The 24,231-nt window shown below is 37.4% G+C and overlaps 3 protein-coding genes across 3 annotated transcripts; 2 read left to right on the forward strand and 1 right to left on the reverse strand.

The window, feature by feature from the left end:
- Nucleotides 1–4,891: 4,891 nt before the first annotated feature.
- LOC114531049 lies at nt 4,892–9,070 on the reverse strand. The gene is made up of 3 exons (XM_028552692.1): nt 5,799–9,070; nt 5,019–5,715; nt 4,892–4,918 (listed from the first exon to the last, which is right to left on the reverse strand). Exons 1-3 carry the CDS (start codon nt 9,068–9,070, stop codon nt 4,892–4,894), a joined length of 3,996 nt encoding a protein of 1,331 aa, XP_028408493.1.
- Nucleotides 9,071–13,680: 4,610 nt separating this feature from the next.
- Nucleotides 13,681–21,275, forward strand: LOC114531050. Its single transcript, XM_028552693.1, has 4 exons — nt 13,681–14,033; nt 19,103–19,252; nt 19,316–19,443; nt 21,178–21,275. The coding sequence occupies exons 1-4, from the start codon at nt 13,681–13,683 to the stop codon at nt 21,195–21,197; spliced, it is 651 nt and encodes a 216-aa protein (XP_028408494.1). The 3' UTR covers nt 21,198–21,275.
- LOC114531051 lies at nt 21,216–23,307 on the forward strand (the record flags this gene model as incomplete). The annotated part of the gene is made up of 3 exons (XM_028552694.1): nt 21,216–21,473; nt 21,937–22,103; nt 22,811–23,307. Coding segments are annotated over 3 exons (822 nt in total), but the record flags the coding sequence as incomplete, so codon positions are not given.
- Nucleotides 23,308–24,231: the final 924 nt, after the last annotated feature.

The following is a 24,231-nucleotide window of genomic DNA, read 5'->3' on the forward strand; positions in this document are numbered from 1 at the left end:
ATAACTTGCAAGCGGCGGAAGATTGCATCCAATGAAAATGTAGTTATGAAGGGTATCTGCGTTCAGTCTGCCTCTCTCTGGTGTCTTCAGGATATTGTATCTTGATATCAGTCTCTCCACATCAGCTGAGTGTGGTTTTGCAGCAATTAATCTAGCCAAGGCAATGGCTAAAGGCTTCATTTCTTCCATAGCAACAATTTGCTTCAAGGTACTTCTAGGACCTTTATCCTGAATTGATGAGATTGTCGCTGCTTCTCGGTAGCTTTGACAAAACCCAAATAGATCACAGTCAGGGACAATGACCTTGTGACACGCTCTAAGTTCATCATCGCTGACATCAATCTTTAGCTTGGCCAGAGGCGTTAGATCTTTCCACTCATCAGTTTGAAGCCGTTCTGAAAGAAAATTCTCTAAAGACAAAAGAATCTCGTTTCTGACAGCTTCGATTGTCTTTGCGTCAGTGACATACAAATGGTGCTGCCTTCGCCTTCTGACTCGTGCTTTCAGCTTTATCCCGTGAAATTCCCACTCATTTTCCAATTCGTCACTTTCATGTGGAATTTCTTTAATTGTAGAAAGAAACAACTCTTCCCAGCCACCTACAACAGGCTTTTCTTTAGCTGTGGCTAGCCTTGCAAGAAACTTATCTCTTTCTTCAACAATATCAAAAACCAAAACGCTGTCACTTTGAAGCTTCATTTGGAACCTTGAGAACAACGCGACAACATCCATCAGAAAGCAGCCCAGATGCAGTCTATCTTTGTTCAACCAGGTATTTAAAAACCCCTTTGCATCTGCATCTGGACTTGTCTTCAGATACATTAAAAGAGCCCTAATGCTGGCAAGAATTGAACGCAGAAGTTGGCTTGTGTACTGAGACCAACGTACTTCGAAATATTGAGGAAGCCTAAGAACCTTGAGATTGTTTTCAGTTGCCACTTTATGAAGTTCCCGTGTTCGGACACCGGAGGAATGAAAATATGTCGCAAGTGCTGCAGCATCCCTAATCAGGTTGGTAACCTCAGCAACCGAAGAACAAACAGACTTCCACGCAAGAGCACTGCGATGCACTGCACACCAGATTTTAAGCAGTGGTACATCATTTCCATTTTCCTGAAGATGACGCATCTGACTGAGCTTTGTCCATATCCCCGATCGTGCTCCTGAATTAAGATTTGTTCCATCGGAAGCTAGCGATGAAACGTTTGGAAACAAAGAATCCCATTTAACAGACTTTTCAACAGCATTCTGAATAGCCTTTAGTGCTCCTTCTGCGCCCCTTTCTTCTGGTTCTTCAAACCCAAGGAAATAGAGATTTTCTTCCCCTTTTTTATTTATAGTTTTAGCCAACACATGTTCGTTGTCTATTTGATTTCTGTCAACAGAACCATCAAATCGTAAAGACAATGCCAAGGAATTCTGAAGTACATCTTTCAGTTTTTCTTTTTCTGATGATACAATTGCGTTTAAAAATCCATTATGACCGATGGGGTTAACATAACGATGGTCAATCGGTTCATAGTTAGTAAACTCCGAGTTAATATCGAATTTAGAACCAATGTTTCTAGCTACAACTCTTGAAGGCCATGAAAATGCGCTTAGTGTCCCACGTTTTGCATCATTGTACACAGTATAAATACAATTCCCAACATAATTTGCGAGTTCTTTATTAGCGCAAATAAACTGGGAATCAATTGGCGCACTTGCTTGCAACTCATTGCTGCTTAGTCTTGCTAATTTGTCAGCTTTAACGCATTCTTTATGCACCACAGATTTAAGATGGTTATCAATGTTCGTTTTTCTAGGAATAATTCCATTTTCAGAACAAATTTTAGGCACTTTGCCATTTGGTGCAAATATTTTCACCATGTTTGGGAATCGGAAACAAATGTCACACCTCACGTGCTTTCTACCAGTACCATGACCATGGAATGCGATTTTTTTTATTGGATTTGAGTCGCTTTTCTTACTAGCTTCACACTTGTCAGTTTTATCTAGAGAGTTTGGATTATCAGAAGAGCAAGTTGAATTAGATGCGTCTGCTTCATCATGTGCATTACACTCATCCTCAGAATTATCATCGGTTTCGGACGCCTGTGACTCTTGTTCATCTGAAGAATCATTAGAAGATAACTTAGAATATTTTGCAGTTCGGCAATCGTGCTCTTCTTGACTATCTTCAGTTCTTTTCTTTCGAATAAGAAATTTTTCCATTGCCAGGCCCTGCAATATACAAAGACAATTGAGTGAGTTTGTCTGTTTTACTCCGAAATTGCTAAACTTTATAAATAAACTTTCATGTTTTATAAATGCGATAAATCACTTGTATAATTCACTGCAAACAAACAAAATCAGTCCTGTGGCTGTGTAAAGATCGTGACACGCGGGGAATCTAGTACGAAGGTATTTTGGGTTACATATTAATAGCATGCACTAAACCGAAATTTAATAATTATGTAGCTAGCGACGAACTCGTGACCGTGAACGTTCCATGCGTATATACGGGGATATGGCGACACACTGACACAGTCTTAACTGTAATTAATACACCTGAGAAATACATAATAATTCTCTTTCCTCACTCACTGATTCACTTTTAACTTTTAATGTGCATTGCAACTTTATTAGATTTAAATAACAAAAGCACATACCTCTCAATCTCCATGGAGTTCAATTGTCCAAAAATATTCGCAATGTGAAATCATAGTGTGTTTGAAATACACAACCGCTGAAACTACAAAGCAGGCTCGTTGCTATGCCGGAAGTCAGCACTCGGGCTCAGCAACTTCCGGGAATATGTTCAGGGGCTGTCAGGCGGAAACGCGTGTCGGCCTCTAGATCATATAATTTTAAATCCCCAACTATCCAAGCGTTTTTATATACTTTATAATAGAAACAATAATTATTTTAAACAGTCAAATTAAAATTATATTAAACATTTTTGTCCATGAGGCATGATTTTTAACTACACACTTTTCCATTTACAAGGACACATTCGCCTTTTACAAGGACACAAAGTGTGTCAAAAACACGCGTATTATAATGCCTGGAATAAGGATCCACCAAATAATCGAGAATGAAAGCACGAGAGGTGTCATGAGAGGGAAGCAGGTGTTGCAGTATGAACTGCAACAAAGGTTTTCTTGCATCGGAAAGGCTGGCATTCATACAAACACTTGGCATTCAAAGATGTACATCAGTATACCCAAACATACATGCATTACTTACAAATACATATAGAAAATAAAACAATATTGCCAAAAAATTTACTATGTGCAGTACTGTAGCGAAGTGACAACAGCATCATGATCAGAGTAATAAACACTTACAACAGAATTGTTCAGTATTCTTAAAGAATTTGGTCTTACATACACATGATCTAGTAAGCTACCAGAAGAAACGAATGTGGGTTCGGTAACAACTTGAGTATAGTTTAGGGATTCCATTAATGTCGCTAGCGGTTGAGATTGAGTTTGATTAAAGTAGTTAATATTAAAGTCACCAAGGACCATGTCAATTCTGGAACTATTAAGGATATATTCTAATGCTTCCAAATGACGCGAGATATTGGAGGTGTTTTTTCTATATAATAAAAGGAAGGAACGCGACTCTTGTAGTTTAGTGTCAACCAGATTGAACTTAAATGCATTAAGTGAATGAATGTATTCATAATCTTGTATTTCCAAACTACTTTTTATACAGATTGCCATGCTAGAGTATTTGTCTGCATGATCTTGACGATAAATTCTAAAAGGTTTTAAAGTGTTTGTAATTTCTATGTCAGAGTCATTAGGTAAAAGCTGTGTCTCAGTTAGTGCCAGTACATCAGAATTGAACAACTGAGAATGTGACCTGATATCTTTACTGTGCTTTCTCAGAGATCTGATGTTCAACAGTGATATTGTCAGAACTGAATTATTGCAGCAATCTTTTTCTATTGGTGCGTTTAAACATGAACTGGAGTTTCGAAGTCTTTCGTATTCTTCATGTACTTTGGGATTTGCCTTGATATGTTTACTTTGTATTTCTCCGAGTATGTGTAAACCTTGTAAGGATGTTGCACGGCTTAACGCTACATAAATTTGTCCATAGTTGAAAGATCTTTGCTTCTTTAAGTCCAAACTGACAACAACATTTTCAAGAGTAAGTCCCTGCACTTTATGGACAGTACAAGCCCAAGAGAGTGCTATGGGAAATTGTATTCTCTGAATTTCAGGTGAAGATGCTTTACCTGGTCTAACTTTAATCTTTGCAAGAACAGGCTGAATTGGTACAACGTGATTTTCTCTAGCAAAAGGATTGGTACTTGTATTTATTGTTGTTTTTCCAGCTTTCTCGTCATCAAATTTTACATATACAACCGTTGGTACATTATTAATGTTAGCATCAATTTTTACTACAGTTCCCATTTGCCCATTGATAAGTCGATCTTGTATATTGATATTTGTAGTAAGCATTATTCTGGCGCCTTCCTTAATTTGAATTTCGGCATCAAGACCACATGTTTCAGATCGTCCTCTTGATAAAACTTTATCAATATCTTGTTTACTAACATTTGGTGGATACTGATCTTTTGCTTTAAGTACATATAGCGGTGTTTGAATGGCTTCCAGTTTCATTTGGTTGTGTTCATTAACAGGAGAATTTTCAGCCCAAATATGAAGTGCATCTGATGGATAGTTGGGATCAGATGGCGAAACTCTTCTTGGTTGAATAACTTTAATATCATCCTCAGTATGAGAAGCTGTTCTTACTCTATTGAGAAGCTCAGTAAATGCCTTATCGTTTTTTTGCCTCATGATTTCTGTAAGTTCGACCATTTTAAAAACCCTCCATGGATGACAGAGATTGTGTGCTTCAATTTTGTAATCATCAAAAACTGGTCTCTTTTTTATTGGAGGTAACTGATACAGATCACCTACAGATATAATACTAATTTGTGCAAATAACTTGGTAGATGAGCAACCAAAGATTTCCTTTAATCGTTGGTGAGTGTGTAACAAAGTTGTGTTTCCAACCATAGAAATTTCGTCTATAATTATAAGTTTTACGTCTTTTAAAGAGAGTCTATACTGTGTTTTTCTCTGGTCAGACATTGCCGAAAGGTTATCACCTGTTTCTTTAGGAATAGCAAGTCCTGTATTTAAGGTTGTTCCATCAATATTTATAGCTGCAACACCTGTAGGTGCCATTAATAGAACCGTTGGTAATTCAGGGTTAAACGGAGGATGTCTAAACGTTTTAACTGCCGTATGGTATATTGTTTTGATCAAGTGACTTTTGCCAGCGCCACCACCTCCAGTAAGGAAGAGGTATATAGGTTTTATTTCAACAGGTTTTAAACTGTTCATGTTTTTTATTAGTTTTCTGCACCAAGACAGAACTATATCATATGCACACCTTTGTTCTGCATTCAAGGATCTAACTGATTGGCGCAGTTGATCATCGGAAATTTCTGATGGTTGATTGTGGTAAGTAATTGTAGCAGAAGACTGATTTGATTGTGTAAGGTGAAGATGATCAGGTCGTTGTTCATTCAATGACTCGTTAGGATTTGTATCATTTGGTAGTTCGTCTTGGAGATCTGAATTTTCCTGATCATTTATGGTATCATAGGAATGGATTGTTTTGTCAGGATTATTTCTCATTGCTTCTAGTGCATCAGTTATAGCATCAGCATCAGGTTCAAACAAAACTTTTTTTTTTCCACAATAGCTTGAACGTCAGGTTCATAAAATTTGGATGTATATGTTTGATCGGAACTTAGGAGCTCTGTTTCGCTTCTCCAAGGAAAATACAGCATAAGCAAATGATGGAAATATAACTCTGGTTCTTTTCTTTTATTTGGTGTATGATATCTTATAATAGCTTGAACCTTCCTACACCTCATAGTTTCATTTCTGTTCATTAATTTAATTTTGGGTGGAAGAGATTGTTCTGTATCTTCCTTCGAGTGATGTGATTCAAGCAAGTCATCATTTAAAACATCAGGTTGAGAATCCTTCGTTTCAACATTCTCTGTCCTATAATCCTTATAATAGAATGCAGCAAATTGTGCTAAACATAATCTATCAACAACAGGAATTCCTTTTGGTCTTAGGCTATAACGCTCAATTATGTTGGATTTGTAAATATCTGTGCTCTCGTCATCAAGTTCATCAAGCTCACTTGGAGTTTTAGTCATTCGGACTCTTTTCTCTGGTAAATCTGTACCGACAAAAACAGTCTTTGGGAATATTTTTCTCAACCACAGTTCAGGCATACATCTATATACACATTCTTGTGAACTAACCTCTCTTGTAGAAAGAAAAGCAGCACCAATTTTTTTTAAACCGTCTCTGATGTTCATGTTAGATGATTTAGCTTCCTTTGCAGCGTTAAGTATAGCCTGAGAACATTCAGTTTCATCCTTTGTAAAATATGAGCATACATATGTTATGCATTTGTAATGATTAAAAACTGGTTGTAGGTCGACATTTGCCGCAAATCCCTTAATCCCAGCGACAAAATAATTGTTAATAAAACAACTATCTACTGGTCGTTTAAGATGTAAGTCGAAATCAGAATCTGGTGAAATCGAGAGAGCCCAATAATATTCACCTTCAGCTATACCAATTGAATCTAATATATCTTTTTCGGTAGCAGTTGCAATATAGTTTTCTTTTGACGATGGATTCAAGACTTCATCAATTTTGTTTTTGACTAATGTTAGGATTTCTTTTCGTCTATTAAGTATAGTGCACTTGGCTTCCTCATCCATATTCTCATCAAGAGGCTCAGCTATAATTGTTCGTTTGGTGAAGAACTGTCCAAAATTAAAACGACAATGAACGTTTTTGTACTTTCTGCAGGTTTTTGAATGGTTATGTTTTTGATACGTTTTGACTAACTCGTGCAACTCTAGTTCATCTTGTTTATTAGGAAGGTTAGCTTGCACATGTTCATCAATAAATGCTACATAGGCATCCTTGCTCTCAGAAGTAAGTTTTGGACAATCAGAAGTCCATACTAATGCATGTAAGTGGGGAGATCCTCTCATTTGAAACTCAATTCGAAGAGCATAGTAAGTTATTTTGCCTATTGGGTTACAATGACTAAGAAGGACTTCACTAAAAAATGTTTCTACTCGGTGTTGAAAGTGTTTTGCAACAACAACAGGATTAGCATTTAACATTTCACACCTTTCCACATACGATAAAGCCTCAACTTCTTCTTCAGTTATATCTTTTCCTTGTGTTCTAGCAACTATTTGAAACAACTCAGGCCATCTCAGGTCAGCACATGATAACGTCATAAACCATGTTGGGATACCAAGTTGTTTTACCATTGCGACTACTTCATACATAAACTTTTGCCAGTAGGGTGGTGTACCAGGAATTTGCCTCAAAAATAAGTATGCTTGATCTTGACAAACTAGGCTTTTCAATTTGTTAACATCTGACTTTATCTGGGATGCAGTCACAGGCTGGCCTTGGATCTTTTTTAAAGCAATGTTAATGCTATCAGCGACTTTCTTTTGTTCAGTTACAAATTGTGCAAAGAATAGATATTCTGAATTTGTAGCAAATCTCCCACTGTAATGCAGAAGACGCGCATTGAAGTACTTCACAGGAGATAATTTAATCTTTCTCTCTTCCATATACCCAAAGCGTCCTTTTGGAAATAATACCGGGAATGCAAGTTGTTCTGATTTCTTGTCGGTCATTATTGATACAGGGTGTCTATTTTCTCCAGGAGCAATATCATATATTTCATTACCCAGTGAACCACTTTGTTGTATAGTAACAGGATAGTCTGGTAGTACTGACTGTAAACATGATTCATTTGTTGCTCGTCGATATTTATTTAGTGGATCATCATTTTCTTCCATATTGTCAGTTTCATTTGGTTGTAATATTACAGAAGACGTATCTGCTGATTCTGACGTTTCTGCTAAAGTATCATCTTGTTCTAAGTTTTGAAGATTTGCACTGATATTATTCATATCAGTTCTAATATTGTAATACAATGGGTTATTTTGTTTTAGCCAATTCAATGCATTTAGAACTTGTTGGGGACGAACTGCTTGAAAATATACATGACCTCTAAATTCAAGTTTGCGTTTAAGCTTGAGCATTATTATACCAGACATTTCAGGTGGTCGTGGTAAAACATTACATGTCTGATCACAGTCAACTGGTACATTACAAATTGCTCCCGAAACTTTTTTCTGTTGCCCTTTTGGCATTACAATTATCTTTTCAAACACAATTCTTTGCGCAATTAGAATTTGTTCCAGTTTTTCTAGAAGTGCAAGTTCTACTGGAATTTCATCAACAAACATATCATTGTAAACTGCCTGACAGGGAATTCGTCCCTTAATTATCTTTGAGTGACAAGTTATGCAAATATATTCTTTGCCGTCAAACGAAGTTACGATGGTGAATACAGAGTTTGGAACAGAATCGTATTTTTTCCTTTCTAACAATTTAACTGACTTTCTATACAACAGACGGTTACAAACTGAACACACATAATAAGGACCTTCCTTTATTCTCGTATGAAACATAGATATATAATAGTGCAAATCATGTTGTTTCTTTGCATTTTGAGGTGAATTCGTTTGATGATACCTACGTTTCGCGTTTGTTCTACATTTCTCACGATAAGCTTCTTTTTCAGTTGCACCCATTGATTGATAATTCATTGCTCGTTTTTCAAGTAAAATCTTTTTGTCCAAAGGATCCATAGACTTGTATCTATGTACATCATTCTCACAAAGAGACTGCTTTTTTACAGGGTTCATTTCCTTGTACTTAAGTTTTAGATTTTCAAGAAGTCCTTGCTTTTCGACAGGGTCCATTTCCTTGTATTTACGTGTCTTAGTCTCATTTAGTGCTTGCTTTTTTTGTGGGTCCATTTCCTTGTATTTACGCGTCTTAGTTTCATTTAGTGCTTGCTTTTCAATAGGGTCCATTTCCTTGTATTTACGTGTCTTAGTTTCATTTAGTGCTTGTTTTTTTATAGGGTCCATTTCCTTGTATTTACGTGTCTTAGTTTCATTTAGTGCTTGTTTTTTTATAGGGTCCATTTCCTTGTATTTAAGTTCTAAACTATCTAGAAGAGCTTTCTTTTGACAGGGCTCATAGAGCTATAATTCTTTTCTTTTTTCACGTACTTTTTCCTTTTGTTTATTGGAAATATGTTTTCGTAGCACTCTTTGCTTTTCTGACTTTGTTAGTGGTTGTGGACTTGACAAAAATTGAAGAATATATTCAGTTTTCTGAAGGTCAGGTTCTTTGAGATTAAGATATTCGCATAACCCTTCAACAACACAACGGGAGTCGGAAAGTTCTTTCGAAAGATTTAGTTGAGGAATTTCATTTGGAACAAGTAAAACATACTTTGTCATCTGTCTGTGCTTCTTAACATGCATTTTTTTCTGAATTATACAAGCTAAATAATCGTCTCCCAAACAAATTAAAAATCCTATATTGCTATTGGTGTTTGCCAAGATTACTTTTTCCAAAGCTATCTTGCTGGATACAGAAGCATAACACAACGTTCCTTCAGGTCTAGCTGTATAAGTTATGTCAATTGTTGAACCACATATTTGTATGCTTTCAGGAAAATGAGTTGACGACAACAGATTTTCATTAAGGGCTACTTGGAACGATTCTATAGCATGTTCAACAATGGCGTTTCGCGTTTCATCATTCCAATAATTACGGGTCTTCACAGTAGAGAAACAAATAGCGTAAAGGAGGATATATTGACTTTGCATTTTTTTCAAATCACAGTTATCATTCATTGTGTCATCCAGAACTGTTAGTTTTGATGTTGAGCAACATAAATTTGTGTTAGTGTTTGGACTAACATCATTAGTATTCACAATTTGTGAAAAGTCATCGATTGTATCATTTACAATTTTCACACCTTTTATTTCAAATAAAGCACCTGGCCTGTAAATAACTTTCAAATACTCTGTCAAATTTCTAATGGAGTCAAATTCTAATAGGACGCATGTCCCGTGTGGATGAGGCATACCAAAAGAATCTCTAGCATGGGAATCGAATACCTTTAGTAAAGCATTGGGATCAATAAAGATAGATACAGTGTTGTACTCGATAGTTAAAAGAAATGAACTGAATGTTTCTCGCTGTAATTGTTCTAAAGCAGAATCTAGAGGCATGACAAATGGGACACTTTCAGCCATGATAGGTGAATGAAGGTTACCAGAATAACTTTGACTCAACTCAAGTGAGTGATCAGTATCTTCAACAGTTACCATTGTAGGCAGTTCTTCAAGTAGTAAGTACGTTTGTCTTGATAATCTTGACAGTGAAGAATATAACTGATCACCGAGATTCATAATGTTAACTAAGTCTGTCGAATCACATATTGAATTGTTGCGATTCAAGTATATCAGAGAGCATAAACTCATAGCTACACACTGACGGCCAGCATTTTGACCAAATATTTCAACATTACCTTGACTATAAGGAGCATATATAGTTCTTTCAGGGTTATTAAAATTAGGACCAGGGTTTACTTCAATGTCGCCACAAAGGGTGAGCTTGCAAAAATTCACTCGGTAACTGTGGTTCAAATCCTTATGTATACCGGTAATAGGCTTTTGTGTTTTACCAAAATTGAATATGTTGTAATTTTGCTGTCTATTTTTCTTAACTTTTTTGTAGTGCCTTGGTCGAGGTTTTGTTATTTCTGAATTCTTACAATGTATTAGTCTTGTTTTAATGTATTGATAGAAACAATTGTTACTTGAAACTCTCTGACGTTCATGACTGAATGCTTTTGACTTGTGTAGCAATGAATATGGGATGATGCAGGTATAGTTCTCTTTATTACTTTTCGAACAGCTTTCCTCAACTTTCTACTCTTTGTGAATAGGCGGCAGAGTCTCTTAACTGGAATTCTGCTTGGTTCTCGTTCACGACGACCTACCCTTTTAGCTTTTTTATCAGAAATAAATTTCACATAACGAGATCTAAAACAATGTAATTGAATCGGTGTAACACTATTGGTACAGGTTTGAAAACTGTTAGTATCATGTACACTTTTGCTTTTTTTACTGTTGGATGTCGTACTGTTGTCATTCATACTTTTGGGATTTTTTGTTATACATTTTGTATTCATTAATATGAAATTATTCATTGATGCATCTTTATTCATTGGTGTAACTTTATTTAATGATGTAACTTCATTCAGTTGCTTAACATTGTTTACTGATGTAACTTCATTAATTAATATAACTTTATTCATTATAACTTCATTGTTGGCATTCAAAGGTAAGTTGGCATTCAAAGTTAAGTTGGCATTCAAATGTGACTTGGTATTCAAATGTGCATTCATGGAATTCACACTCAAGGGCACCAAAACCTGGAAATGAGAACAAAAATAGGGTGTTATATGTTTGGCAAATCAAATTCAATATTATCGCTCGCTACTCTGGTTTATATAAATGATTACAAAACCTGGTCAAATTGTAATCAGGACCTAATGTTTCGACAGTCCAGTCTACTGTCTTCATCAGGGGTGATCTAAAGCTGGAATCAAAGCTTCTTAGATACCCAAGGGATGATGTCACCTGCCAATAAGATGCATATTTCTCTGGCAAATGGGTACTGTCGTCCCTATTCAGAGCATGATTACTCATATTTATATGCCACGCTTCTGGGCAAAGTCTTCCACCATGTATCGATTTTTTATAGTGGTAATTTAATACTTTAGAGTTTTCCCATGCAATCTTGTGTTACCTGGGCAGTTTTTGCAGTGTAATCATCAAGATAGTAAAGAAATTTAATATTTGTGATAAAAGAATGTCATGGTGTAATCTGAAATACGACAGAGCTTGGCAACTTAAAAATTCTAAAATTACTTTGGTTCGGGATAAAACAGGCTTTAAAATAGACTCTAGTAAATAGAAATATCGAATTCTTAAACATGCAGGATCGCTAAATTTGTAGTATGTATAATATTTTCTGAGAGCAAACAGTACTTTGAATATAGTTTGTAACTTTGTATTAAAACACTACGTCAACGTGAATCACTAAATCAACTATAAAACAGAAAATCTTGGGTATACTATTATGCTATTACCGCCACAGCATATGAATACAATCTAAATCTTAACAACTTACCTTTTTAGTTGTTGAACATGGTTCTGAAAACTCTTTCAATTCGACATTCATATTTTTCACGAGGAAAGAACGTCGATTCAAACACGAGGCACAAGGACACAATCACACAAAGAAAAATAAATATTGCCCAAAATCACCCCCAAACCTCCCTAAATGCCAACTGATGTACATAATTCATCCGTGTAACCCAGGGCTTCTCGGTCAGAAATGAAGTTGGTTTGGGTTACCTGTAGAAATGCCAACTTCTGTCGCCCAAAACGACTACGACGAAAAGGAAAAAAGACCATGGCATTTTAAGACTCCGCTGCGCATACGCAGGCGGAGTAATAAGTTATACAAACCTTCTGAAGAGGCTGGAATGTATACAGCTGGCCAGGAAAAACTCAGTTGGCTTGGATTTACTCTTAAAAAAAGAATTCCTTTTTTTGGAATTATTGCAATTTTTACTATATATCTGCAAATTATATCCAGATAAAAGCCTTAGGGTGTTTTTCAGGTAAAAAAGAACGTATTCCAGCCAGAATATCTTTGGTGTTTTTAACACTAGTAACTAGCTAACTCTGATATCATTTTGAATACTTAATTAAGATATACAGTAGTAATTTCCGTTGTTACAAGAGTGCATTACCAGAAATTTGCGACATGATAATTTGCATTTATACTAATTTGCATTTAACTTTCAGCATAATGGCCTTCAACTTTTACTATTAAATACATATAGTAAATATACAAAACCTTAAAATGTCGTTGCCCTAGACCTTGCCCACTGTTTGCCGACCTCTGGGTCAATAGAACAGCCGTTTCCCAACGTTTTAATGATCGAATTACTTACCTTAGGTATTTCTAACTCTAGCTAACTCTGATATCATTTTGAATACTTAATTAAGATATACAGTAGTAATTTCCGTTGTTACAAGAGTGCCGGTAAACCAGCGAGTGATCAAAATTTACATTGTCATTTTTTTAAGAACCCACGGTAAACACACAGCGATACCATGATGAGCTGGGCGTGGCTTTCTCGGGCGGTGGAATCCGGTCAGCGTCTTTTTGTTCAGGTGTTCTGCGCAGGCTTCTTGATAGAAAAGCAGAACCTGATTATTTAAGCTGCGTGTCTGGCGGAGGTTACACTGGAAGTGCTTATGTCCAGTGGAAATACCGAAAAGGGGAACCGAACGGATGGACGGACGAATTTTTTGACAATATGAGGAAAAATGCAAACTATTTTTTCGATTCTCAATGTGTCAAGGGCTGCTGCTGCTTGGACTTCGTGATATTATGTGCTTTGCTCTTCTTTGTTGCTGTAATAACTCCAATTGCTTGTTGGGGCTCTTTCGCTTTTCCAATTGCGTTGATTATTAAACATCTGTATGGTCAATTTCTTGATGGTATACTCTGTAGTGTAAATCCTGATAGCACGGATTGTCTAGAGCGCAACCTACTTTTTTCTATCTCTTTTAGCTTGCTTGTTGTTTTTCATTTGCTTGAATACTGTTGGGAGAACTTATGTAAGAAACTTTCTGCGAAGAAGAACTTGTGTAAGATGGTTTTAAAACTTGGTCAGTTAATTTGTGGTGCTACTTTTGCTTTTACGTTTCTGCCATGGTTCATTAACGATTTCTTACGATTTTCGCCCCTTGTTATTCAAGTCGGCATAATCGTTATTACGGCATTCTTCTGGTTTTTTGTTCCAGTTTTGCGCAAGTACTCTTCCCTTGTGATTCTTATCTATTCCTACTCATATGTCGTGTACTGGCACTTATATGAGAGAAAACTTCTCACATTTCAGTATACAAAAGAGAGATTTGAGATATGTTTCATTGTCTCTGTGGTGATATTAGCAGTATTTTCGATTCTTGGAGATTTTCCACTTCGCTTGGTTCATATTTATAACAGGTGTGAGAATTTACAAGTCTATAATTGATAATTGAAAGTTAAACGAGACTTACCTGGAAGTTGAAGTTTGACGTAGATTCTACGAAATATTGGTTATTGAGCTAAGGAGTCACGTGAGATATGCGCGCGAAGCAAGCTAGATCACACTTAAAAGCTGAGGGGTCATGAAATCACAACCTGTGTGTGATAAATGTGTAGGTCAAATCCCACCACAAGGGAGGGAAGGTTGACTCCTTAGCTCAATAACCAATATTTCGTAGAATCTACGTCAAACTTCAACTTCCAGGTAAGTCTCGTTTAACTTTCAATTCTACTTCATGATTGGTTATTTTCGCTAAGGAGTCACGTGAGACTTCAAAGTGTCATGACCCATGGAAAAAGGAAGCAAGGAGAAAATTTCACAACAGTGAAAACAAGTTTAATATGAATGAGTATTAATATTTACTGCACCCCTAAAAGGGCTATACATAACTGCAAATAAACAATAAACATGATGTATTAATAACTAACTCAAGATGGCAGACAGAAGGTCGTTGTCATAGTTCTTGGTAGCATCTGTAATAGTTTTGTTGTAAAACTTACTAAAGGTTGTCTCATTTGTCCAACCTGCGGCAGCCAGGATTTTGTTTGTGTCAATCTGCTTCACATGCGCTGCTGAGGCGGAAGCTGCTCTAGTGCTGTGTGCACTATATTTCTCGGTGTTTATACCAGCTTTGTGCATAACAGTTTTAATCCACCTTGCAAGGGTGTCGGTTGAGACAGGGTTGTATGGTTTTCGGAAGCTCACAAACAACTGAGTATGAGTTCCTCTTAGTGTTGATGTTTTGTCCAAATATGATTTCAGATGCCGCACTGGACACAAATTTTTGTTATCGTGAAAGGCTGCTACCACCACTCTGTTTAGGTGTTTTCCAGGTTGGGATGTTTTTAGTAAAACATCAATGTCAAAACTGCACTGGTCAGTTTTCAAACTCATCCTGTTGATGCATAATGCTTTGAGGGTCTGAAGTCGCTGGCTTGTTGTAATTGCAATTAACATGGACAGTTTGAGGGACAAATCCTTTAGTGAAATCTCTTCAAGTTTCCAGTTTTCAAGAACTTTAAGCACAACCGAGATATCCCAGGTATCTTGATATTTAGGAAGTGATGGCCTCTGTTCGAATACACCCTTAAGGAGCCGAGTTGCAATTGGATGGGAACCAAAACTGACATTGCCGGGTAGGCAAAGGATAGAGGACAATGCACTTCGGGCAGTATTGATAGCACTGTAACCCAGGCCTGACTCATACAGGGATGATAAAAAAATTATTCCATCTGATACAGCAGGGTGAATTGGATCAATTTCCCTCTTGTTACAGTAAAGTTCCCATTTCTGGAGGTAAGATCTATATTGTTTGACAGTCCCTGGTCGCCAGGATTGGACGATAATGCTGGAAGCTTCTGCTGAAATGCCCTGTTCTTTGAGGGATCGCCAGACAAGAGGCAGATGATTAGCTCCAGATGAGGATACAGTGGATGTATTGTGTCTGGATTGCTCGCAGCGGCGTAGCCAGAACGATAATTGGGGGGGTCCATATTCATATATTCGTGATACGCAGGATTAATTTCTTTTCAAATCAATTGTCTGTACAGTCTGTTTACATGAATATATGAATATGGACCCCCCCAATTATCGATGCTGGCTACGCCAGTGATTGCTCGGAAGGATCAGTGTTGTCTTTGTTTTTGGTAATAATATTGGGTGGGTTATTAATTGACTCATTAGTTTTGGCCACCATGTCTGTGTTGGCCATCTTGGGATTACCATAATGACTGTGCATTGTTCCTCTTGGACTTTTTGTAAAATTCTAGAAATGAGACAAAAAGGGGGAGATATATAAGGCTGATAACTTCCCCATGGCATGTGAAAAGCATTGACAGCTATAGCTCCTGAGTCTGGGTGGAAAGATACGTAGGGTTCTAATTGGTAATTAATTCTTGAGGCAAACAGGTCTATGTCAGGTGTCACCCCAAGTCTGAGTATTGCATCCTGAAAAAACTGTTTATTAAGTGACCACTCAGCACTTGTGTTAGTGATTCTTGACTGGTGGTCTGCCTCAACATTTTCCACCCCAGGAATGTGTACAGCTGTAATCCAAATGTGATGAGTATGGCACCAGAGCCACAAAGATTTGCATAGTGCATTTCTTACACCTGACTTACTGGTACCCATATTATTAATATCAGAAAGTGCTGTCATGTTATCGATCATGGCCTTTACATGTTTGCCATTAATGGAACTTACAAAGGTTTTCAGTGCTAAGAAAACAGCTAGCAACTCTAGGTAGTTAATATGATGTTGTGCCTCTTCATTGATCCAATGCCCCCCTGTTCTAGTTTCTCCCAGGGTGCAACCCCAACCGGTAGAAGAGGCATCTGTAGTAATTACAATATCTGGCAGTCCATGGCTAACAACATTGTAGCTGCCTGGAGCAGAATTGATCCACCAGGTCAGCTCCTCTTTAGCCTCATTATCTAAGGTCATCAAGGAATCAAAATTGCCTTTAGAGACCTTAAGGGCTTGAGATTTCACTCTGTCAAGGTGTCGAAAATATAGTGGCCCAAGCATGACACCTGGAAAAGTTGAAATTAGATATCCAAGACTTGGGATACCTCTCTAATGGTAGGTGATGTGTTCTTTAACAGATTTGAGCACATCTCGAGGACCTTAGATACCTTTTCAGGTGTCATGTAAATTCGCATAAGAGTTGAATCCAAAATGAATCCTAAAAAACATAGTCGTTGTGATGGGATAATTTAAGCACCGATTTGTCAGGGTGAATAACAAACCCTAGTGTGACCAGCAGTCGAACAGTGACTATAACATTTTCTAAACAGTTGACATAGTCATCACCCTGCAGATATGAGTCGTCAATGTATGGGGAGGAAATGTGTCCCAGTTTCCTTAAAACTGAATACACTGGTTTAAGAAGCTTTGTAAACTTTCGTGGGCAACTAGAAAGCCCATTAGGGAAGCATGTGAATTCGTACAAAGAACCTTCCCACTCAAATTTTAGATATTTATGATGTAGCTTAGCTACAGGGACGGAATAATAGGCGTCCTTAAGGTCGACTGATGCCATAAAACAACTAGGGGTCATCAGATTGATAGCATCAATGAGTGTGTCCATTTTAAAATGGTGGTATTCTATATGCTGGTTAAGGTCTGACAAATTCAGAATCATTCTACTTGTACCATCCTTTTTAGGTCGTACAAAAATTGGAGATATAAATTCTCCAGGTTCATGTTGTGCATGAACGATAACATTTTTGTGAAGTAATTTCACTATCTCCGCTCGTATGACAGCCCGTTCAGCTTCCGTACATTTCGACTGTGTCCGTACGTGATCCTGGAGCGGCAGGGTGTCGAATTCTAAGTGTTGGCCTCTCACTATATCTAAAATCTCTCGATCAGAGGTAATTTTTTCCCACTCATGGCAAAAAAGAGCAAGACGACCGCCACAAAAGTGGCTGATTTGCTTGTTAAAAAGCTCCTTTAGCACCGGTAACACCGATGAAAAATCGCTCACCTTAACATTAGAAATCTTTGTGATAATATCTTTGTCGATGGCAGTCACTTCTTCTGAAATTTGGGGCCCCCTTCGCGTTTCTTCTGATGACTGGGGTATCTGTTGTTTGACCAACGCGGGTTGGGCCCTTTGGATAAAAAAGACTTATCACGATCATTTCTTGAATGGCGCTGAAAATGCGATTTGTTGTGACTACCAAAATGCCCAGCCGTGGATTGGGTGGCTGTTTGGCTAATGCGATTCGATGCTCGAATTGCATTTAGTTGGCTTTGTAATTCATCGCCAAACAACATGGAGGTCACCGATGTTTGGGAAGAACACAATGAGGCGTACTCCTTATTCAGGATGGGCTTCATCATTTCGCGACGGCGAAGTGAAAGATCATAATTTGTGTGCCCCAGGAGCGCAAGGGCATCGACTTGAAGTGTGAGAACTTCATTCATGATGTTGTTTTCGCCACCCGCGGCGTCGGGGCGACGGATGCCGCCAGTTTGGCGGGCATTCATCAGCAATTGTGCAGACTGTGTGAGAGCTGTACCAACCGCCACCAGGGACTTCTGGATGGCGACAAGTTTAAGATCTTGTCGTTGGCCAATGTTTGAGATGCGAGACCAGATTTCGGGATTAACCTTGGGGGCAAGAAGTCGTTCGCAGTTCTCAGGCCGATCATATTTCGCTATTTTCTCTTTGAATTTTTCGTCCGGCAATTTTGACGACCATCTCTTATTAACGATATCGGCTAACTGAGTCGAGACCGGTGTACTGGTTTTGTCGTCACCGGAATACTCTAAGGCTAACGTTGTGAGGAAGGCATCTTCCTCGTCGCCATCTTGAGTTTGGGCTGACTCAGGCTCGTGCGCTGAAGGATTATCGTCGAGTAAGGCATCCGAACATCACTGCCTTCTCGATCACTGGGCCGTTCACTCGACCTCTTTTTCTTGCTGCTCAGAGTCGAGGACTCTGCTGACTCCACCGCCCGAGAATCTCGTTTGGCAGTAGCGGTTGGAGCTTGTTTTATGTTGCGGATTTCTTGACTCATATGTGACATATTGCTGGCCAAGGTGGCCATATGAGCATCGATAGATTGAAGAACATTATTTAAGGTCAAATCTTTCTCATCAGTATTCGTTAAATCGTCGCCTTTAAGCAGTTCGTTTTCGATCTCATCTGTTTCAGCCATGTGTAAATGAAACTTTTTTAAGCTTGTGTTTCTAGCAACGGTTCGCTTGCAAGTGATCTAGCTTGCTTCGCGCGCATATCTCACGTGACTCCTTAGCGAAAATAACCAATCACGAAGTAGAATCACATAACTTATTATAGAAACAAACTGCTAAAGTCACATTGTTTGTTCTCATTTTGAATTTATATACGTTTTAAAATACGCTGTGTTGTCTGAATATCTAATATCATTAGGTTCGCTATGCATGTCTTATAAGAATGAATATGAACTAGTGATTTTAATGAGAAAAATTCTAAACCTGCGAAATGTGTTTCTTACAGGTGGAGATTGCAGAAAGCGTTTTATAAACCTCCAGAATCCAAAATATGCTGTTATTGTTATGACATCTTTCCTGGTGGCCACTGTCCATCGTGTTTTTGTGCGTCTTGCGTGTGTCCACCTAAAGTCGACGAAGAGGCTCCAAATGACCAGCAAAGCAGGGGAGAAATAACATTGCAAGTCGACGAAGAGGCTCCAAATGAGCAGCAAAGCAGGGGAGAAATAACATTGCAAGACTTGGGAAAAAAAGTAATGAAACCAGAGTACCTTAGTAATGTGGTAGTAAACGGTTGGCGCAAAAACTACGATCGAAAATATAATCTACTCACGATGAGCTCAAAAGGTTAGTAAAATTCTTATGCCTGTCTTGCTTGTAGGATATTTTCTCTCAGTTCACTATTTTTCGCATTTAATTGTACTATATTATTATAACGATCTAGTGTAGGGAAGAAAAAAATCTCTAATTTGTCATGGTTTAAATATAATATTCTTTGAAAATCAGTGACCTTTAAAATTGTTAGTAAGGTGTAATTTATTCTACTTAACCCTGCGTCCAGCACTAGGTGCGTGAGTATAGCTATTGATCTGTTGAGTTTTCTTACTAGTCAATTCTTCTAAAAGGTCAACACGGCTAAATATTAATAGAGCTTTCAGTGACTGACTGCGATGATTGAAGCCCTGTTTACACTACACTTGATTTATCGGCATGGCACGGCTAAAATGGGTCCCCGTGCATGCCCATCTCATTAGTGCCCGACCTTTGTCTGAGCACTAATAAAATTGAGCACGGGTACCCATTTTAGTCGTGCCGTGCCAATAAATTTGGTGTAGTGTAAACGGAGCTTGAGTGTAATTGACTGTAATTCCTTATACACAATATCACAATAATTTGGCGGACAATAATCCGAAAGAATACTACGTAGATAAACTAATCAAATAAATTTATTTCTTTTTTCCTAAAATATAAAAAGTGGATTCTCCAACACTTTCTTTATTTATATCAACATGTATAAACTAAAAAATGAAAGTACTTTCAACTTTAAAAATCTACCTACGCGTAATTCGGATATAGCTAACAACGGTTATTTGGCTAAAAAGATGTTATGGGATATAACAACGGTTTTACAGCCAAGTACCGTCACCTGTCCGAACTCAATTATCTACTCAGATTGAACTAAGATAAATAAGATCGAGTTTACATTGTTAGGAAGGGGAATAAGCTTGAAATGAAGAGGGGAATTTTCCGTTTCGGTCAGACAAAATATTCACTTCCCTCTTAAAAAGAAAGCCCCGTGGAAAACACTTGTGGGAAACTCATGAACATATAGCAGATGTTTAATCCTTCTTAAACCACGAAGTTGTATGTAAAAATGCCGTTGACCTAGATCTTGCCCACTGTTTGCCGACCTCTGGATCAATAAAACAGCCGTTTCCCAACGTTTTAATGATCGAATTACTTACCTTAGGTATTTCTACGTTCGGCCAAATGATTGTGAACAAATGGGTGTATAGCCTTCGTATTATTCAAGTTACAGATAAGACTGATAATATTTTTTAAAGTGATTGCAGTAAAAATCCGAGCCGTACAAGAAAGTTTATACACAAATACGAAAGACAATATCTTCAACAATTTTTTTGGTGCATTATACGTCAATTTATCAACTATCTGAATCGAAATATTCGAATCAATGTGAGCGATTTTAAAAGTTCGTGGACAGAACACGGACAAAACTTTGAGCAATATATCTTTAAATTTGGCAGAATGCAAAAATGCCCAAGCTAAAAAATTCTGTCACCAAAACGTTTCTCAACAGCTGCTCTACCGATCTAGAGGTCGGCAAACAGTGGGCAAGGTCTAGGACAACGGCATTTTTAAGTTTTGTATAATTACCTAATGTATTTTATAGTAAAAGTTGAAGGCCATTATGCTGAAAGTTAAATGCAAATTAGTATACATGCAAATTATCATGTCGCAAATTTCTGGTAATGCGTACAATACTTGTAGTTACGGCATCATAAACCGATATCATGAATTTAAATGAAGTAAATTCCCATATATATAGTTTCTTTTTTGAAGGGATTTCTGTGATTGATTAGCAACCGGAAGCTATACTTAATCAAAATCCAAATCTGGACAAATTCAGAACGAGCTGTTTGAATGGCAAAGATTTCAAAAGAAAACTGAAACCCAGTGATATTAAATTAATATCTTCAGCGATGGCAATGTCTGCCGCGGCCCTCTCGCCCTATCTTGGAAAGCATGAAGCAGAAGAACAAAATTTTACGCATATTTTGACTTTGCTGGGCATGGAAATGGCTGCAAATCTTGTTTATGACATGGGTAATGAAAGAAATGCTGGTATATGTCATTGGGTAAGTTTTTCCCTGCAATAAATACGAGATATTTGTCAATCTCCATCCCAATAGTTTTGTCTGTCATTTTTACTGGTAACAAGATTACAAAGCAATTAAATTTAATTTTTTTGTCAATCTCCATCCCAATAGTTTTGTCTGTCATTTTTACTGGTAACAAGATTACAAAGCAATTTAATTTAATTTTCTTGTTAAATTTATTCTCGAGCGGGCACGAAGCGCCGGTAATAACTGCTCGGATATCAGTGATTACACCCAGGCATTGGGTTAGCTCAGGAAATTGTGTAGTGAAATAGCAAAGGGTTACTTCATGCATGTAATTGTAATAGTTATAGTGTAGCTGTTAGTATCAAAAATTATTTAAAATGCTCATGATCTTCCAGTTACTAGGGCCTATATTGAAAAATGCCATGTACTAATTGCAGAGTATTGTATAACTTTGAGATTTTTTCTTTCAATATAGGTTTGCTTATATATTGGAAATTTTGCCATATTTTTATTAATTGGCATTGCAGGAATTGTACTTTGGACATTTGACTTTTCTGCGGTCTCGACCGTGGTAATTACAGCTATAATTGCGTCACTGGTATTGGTTTGCATCTTGATATCGGCTTGTTTTAATAATTCGCCGTAAGTACATTTTTAAAAAACATTCAATCTGCCTGGACGACTTAGCAAAGACGCATATACATGAAAGATGCAAATGAATAAAGACTCCTCTTCAACAATAGAATTTGTCGAAACGAATACCTTTCTCTTACCTTCTTAACTTTTTTTTTATTTCTGGGACCAATTAAGAAAGCCCCTTATTTCTCGATCATCTATCTCTAATGCGGAATAATATAAACCGTGCATGACTGGCAGCTATCTCTGACTCGATCGGATACAGCAACTATGTCTATTTAAAACGAAGTCAAACATTTTTCCCGTTACCCAATAAAAAATATTTTACATGCACCTTTCTCGAAATATTTAGTTTATTTTTCCTCAATTTTAAAATTTTCCTGAGAAACGCACACAATGTTTCAAAGTGAAGGATAGTTGTCGACAATTATTACTCGTCGATGACTGTCTCACTGTGAAAGTTTGGCTTGTCACTCAAAAATAGTCGCCGACAAGTGACGAGTTTTCTTTCAGAAAATCGGGTAATTCCCGACGACTACAACTTCACAGACGTCATTTTTTAATCATCGACGACTGTTAGTTTTCGACAGCAAAACCGCTCGTCTCTAATTTAGCAAGCATACTTACCAATATTTATCTATTATTTTGTACCTCTTTGTACAGAGGCCTTCCTGAAATCATTAATTTGAAGGGGTTTTGTCATATTATTGCAGAACACACAGTTGGTTACTTGTACACCTGCCCATTTATCGTTTTGTGAATTCGCTTTTAAATTTCATCCACCATGGTTCAACACCACCAGCTATGTTACATCTAAGTGACGGTGGCCATTTTGAAAACTATGGCCTCTTACCCCTGTTAAAGTTGCGATTACCGAGAATTCTGGTCGCGGATGGATCCCATATTGAATCAGAAGATGACTATGCTAAGGAAATCATACAGGTTATGGAGTATGCGCGTGAGATATTGGATTGCTCTTTCACTGCAATGGACGGAGGAGATGTGTTGACTGACATAAAGAATAAATATGTCCATCCCAAGGATGTAGAAAATCAGAAATATCCAAGGATGTATAAGTTTAAAGTTCTTTACTCTGAAAGTGGTAGGTGATTAGCTAAGAAAAATTCAACTTTGACCGTAAATGTCTTATAGAACGTTCCCCGGTTTGGACAGTTCCGCAAATGTCATGGAAATACCAGAATGAGAGATATCACAGGATCAATGTCGATGAATGGGGATTGGGACCCACAATCAAAACCCACGAAATCAATGATGTTTCTGGTTTCCCAGTAGGTTTAGGCTGCTGTGATTGCTGGAGTCTGTGTTCAATCAAGTGCTGTGATAGTTGTTTATCCTTTCCTCGTCATACAACTGCGAACCAGTTTTTCACGCCGCGTCTATTTTCTTTGTATCACAGAGAAGGTTACAGAGCGTGCATGGAATGCGATGATTTTCTGAAACCAGCTAGTTTCAAACAACTCAAATTAGTGACACATGTGTAGTTTACTCACCAAAATCCAGGACTGGTTATGTATGGGCGCGTCTGTTACATGCATGCATGGAATGATTGAAATATCCAGCCTGGAAAAATGTTTATTTTATTGTTTTCATCAAGGAAAACTACCGGAATTGAGTTATAACAAAAGAAATTTGGAAAGAGTCATCTCTTTTTGGCACAAACTTTACTGCAAGATGTCATATGTGGCTCTAATAATAGCTTTTTATAATTTTATTCTAGAAACCCGGTCGTATAGAACTAGCTTCTAAAGAGCTGTTTACATGAGTCCGGTTACCCGAGATTCAACGAAGCGTGAGATGATTTTGAGGTGTTAAAATGAGCAGATAACTGCGAGGATCGTGTTATCTTCTCATTTCAATACCTTAAAATCATCTCATGCGTCGTTGAATCTCGGGTAACCGGGCTCATGTAAACAATCCCCCTAACTACGTTTTAATTTATAGGCTAGTCAAAATTTATTATTATTCACTGCATATACAATCTCCGTTCTGATTGGCTAGCCACCTACAAATAATTCCTGATATTTGTAATTATGACGTCATATTTACAAATAATTCCTGGTATTCTGTAATTGTGACGTCATATCTGCAAATAATAGTTATGAAAATTGTTGAC

Source organism: Dendronephthya gigantea, unplaced genomic scaffold, assembly GCF_004324835.1.
Source record: "Dendronephthya gigantea isolate DGI-Jeju-01 unplaced genomic scaffold, DenGig_1.0 000068F, whole genome shotgun sequence".
In the NCBI taxonomy this organism is placed as follows: domain Eukaryota; kingdom Metazoa; phylum Cnidaria; class Anthozoa; order Malacalcyonacea; family Nephtheidae; genus Dendronephthya; species Dendronephthya gigantea.

Excerpts from the sequence above, each read along its gene's own strand:
- LOC114531050 (XM_028552693.1), top strand. The coding sequence starts at position 13,681 with ATGGTTTTAAAACTTGGTCAGTTAATTTGTGGTGCTACTTTTGCTTTT. Across the intron at positions 14,034-19,102 it reads TTGGTTCATATTTATAACAG|GTGGAGATTGCAGAAAGCGT; the intron begins GTGTGAGAATTT and ends TGTTTCTTACAG. Across the intron at positions 19,444-21,177 it reads ACTCACGATGAGCTCAAAAG|GGATTTCTGTGATTGATTAG; the intron begins GTTAGTAAAATT and ends TCTTTTTTGAAG.
- LOC114531049 (XM_028552692.1), bottom strand. The coding sequence starts at position 9,070 with ATGGACCCTATAAAAAAACAAGCACTAAATGAAACTAAGACACGTAAA. Across the intron at positions 5,716-5,798 it reads TTCCATCATTTGCTTATGCT|CTATTGTGGAAAAAAAAAAG; the intron begins GTATTTTCCTTG and ends CTGACGTTCAAG. Across the intron at positions 4,919-5,018 it reads TTATAGACGAAATTTCTATG|GTGATCTGTATCAGTTACCT; the intron begins GTTGGAAACACA and ends TTATATCTGTAG.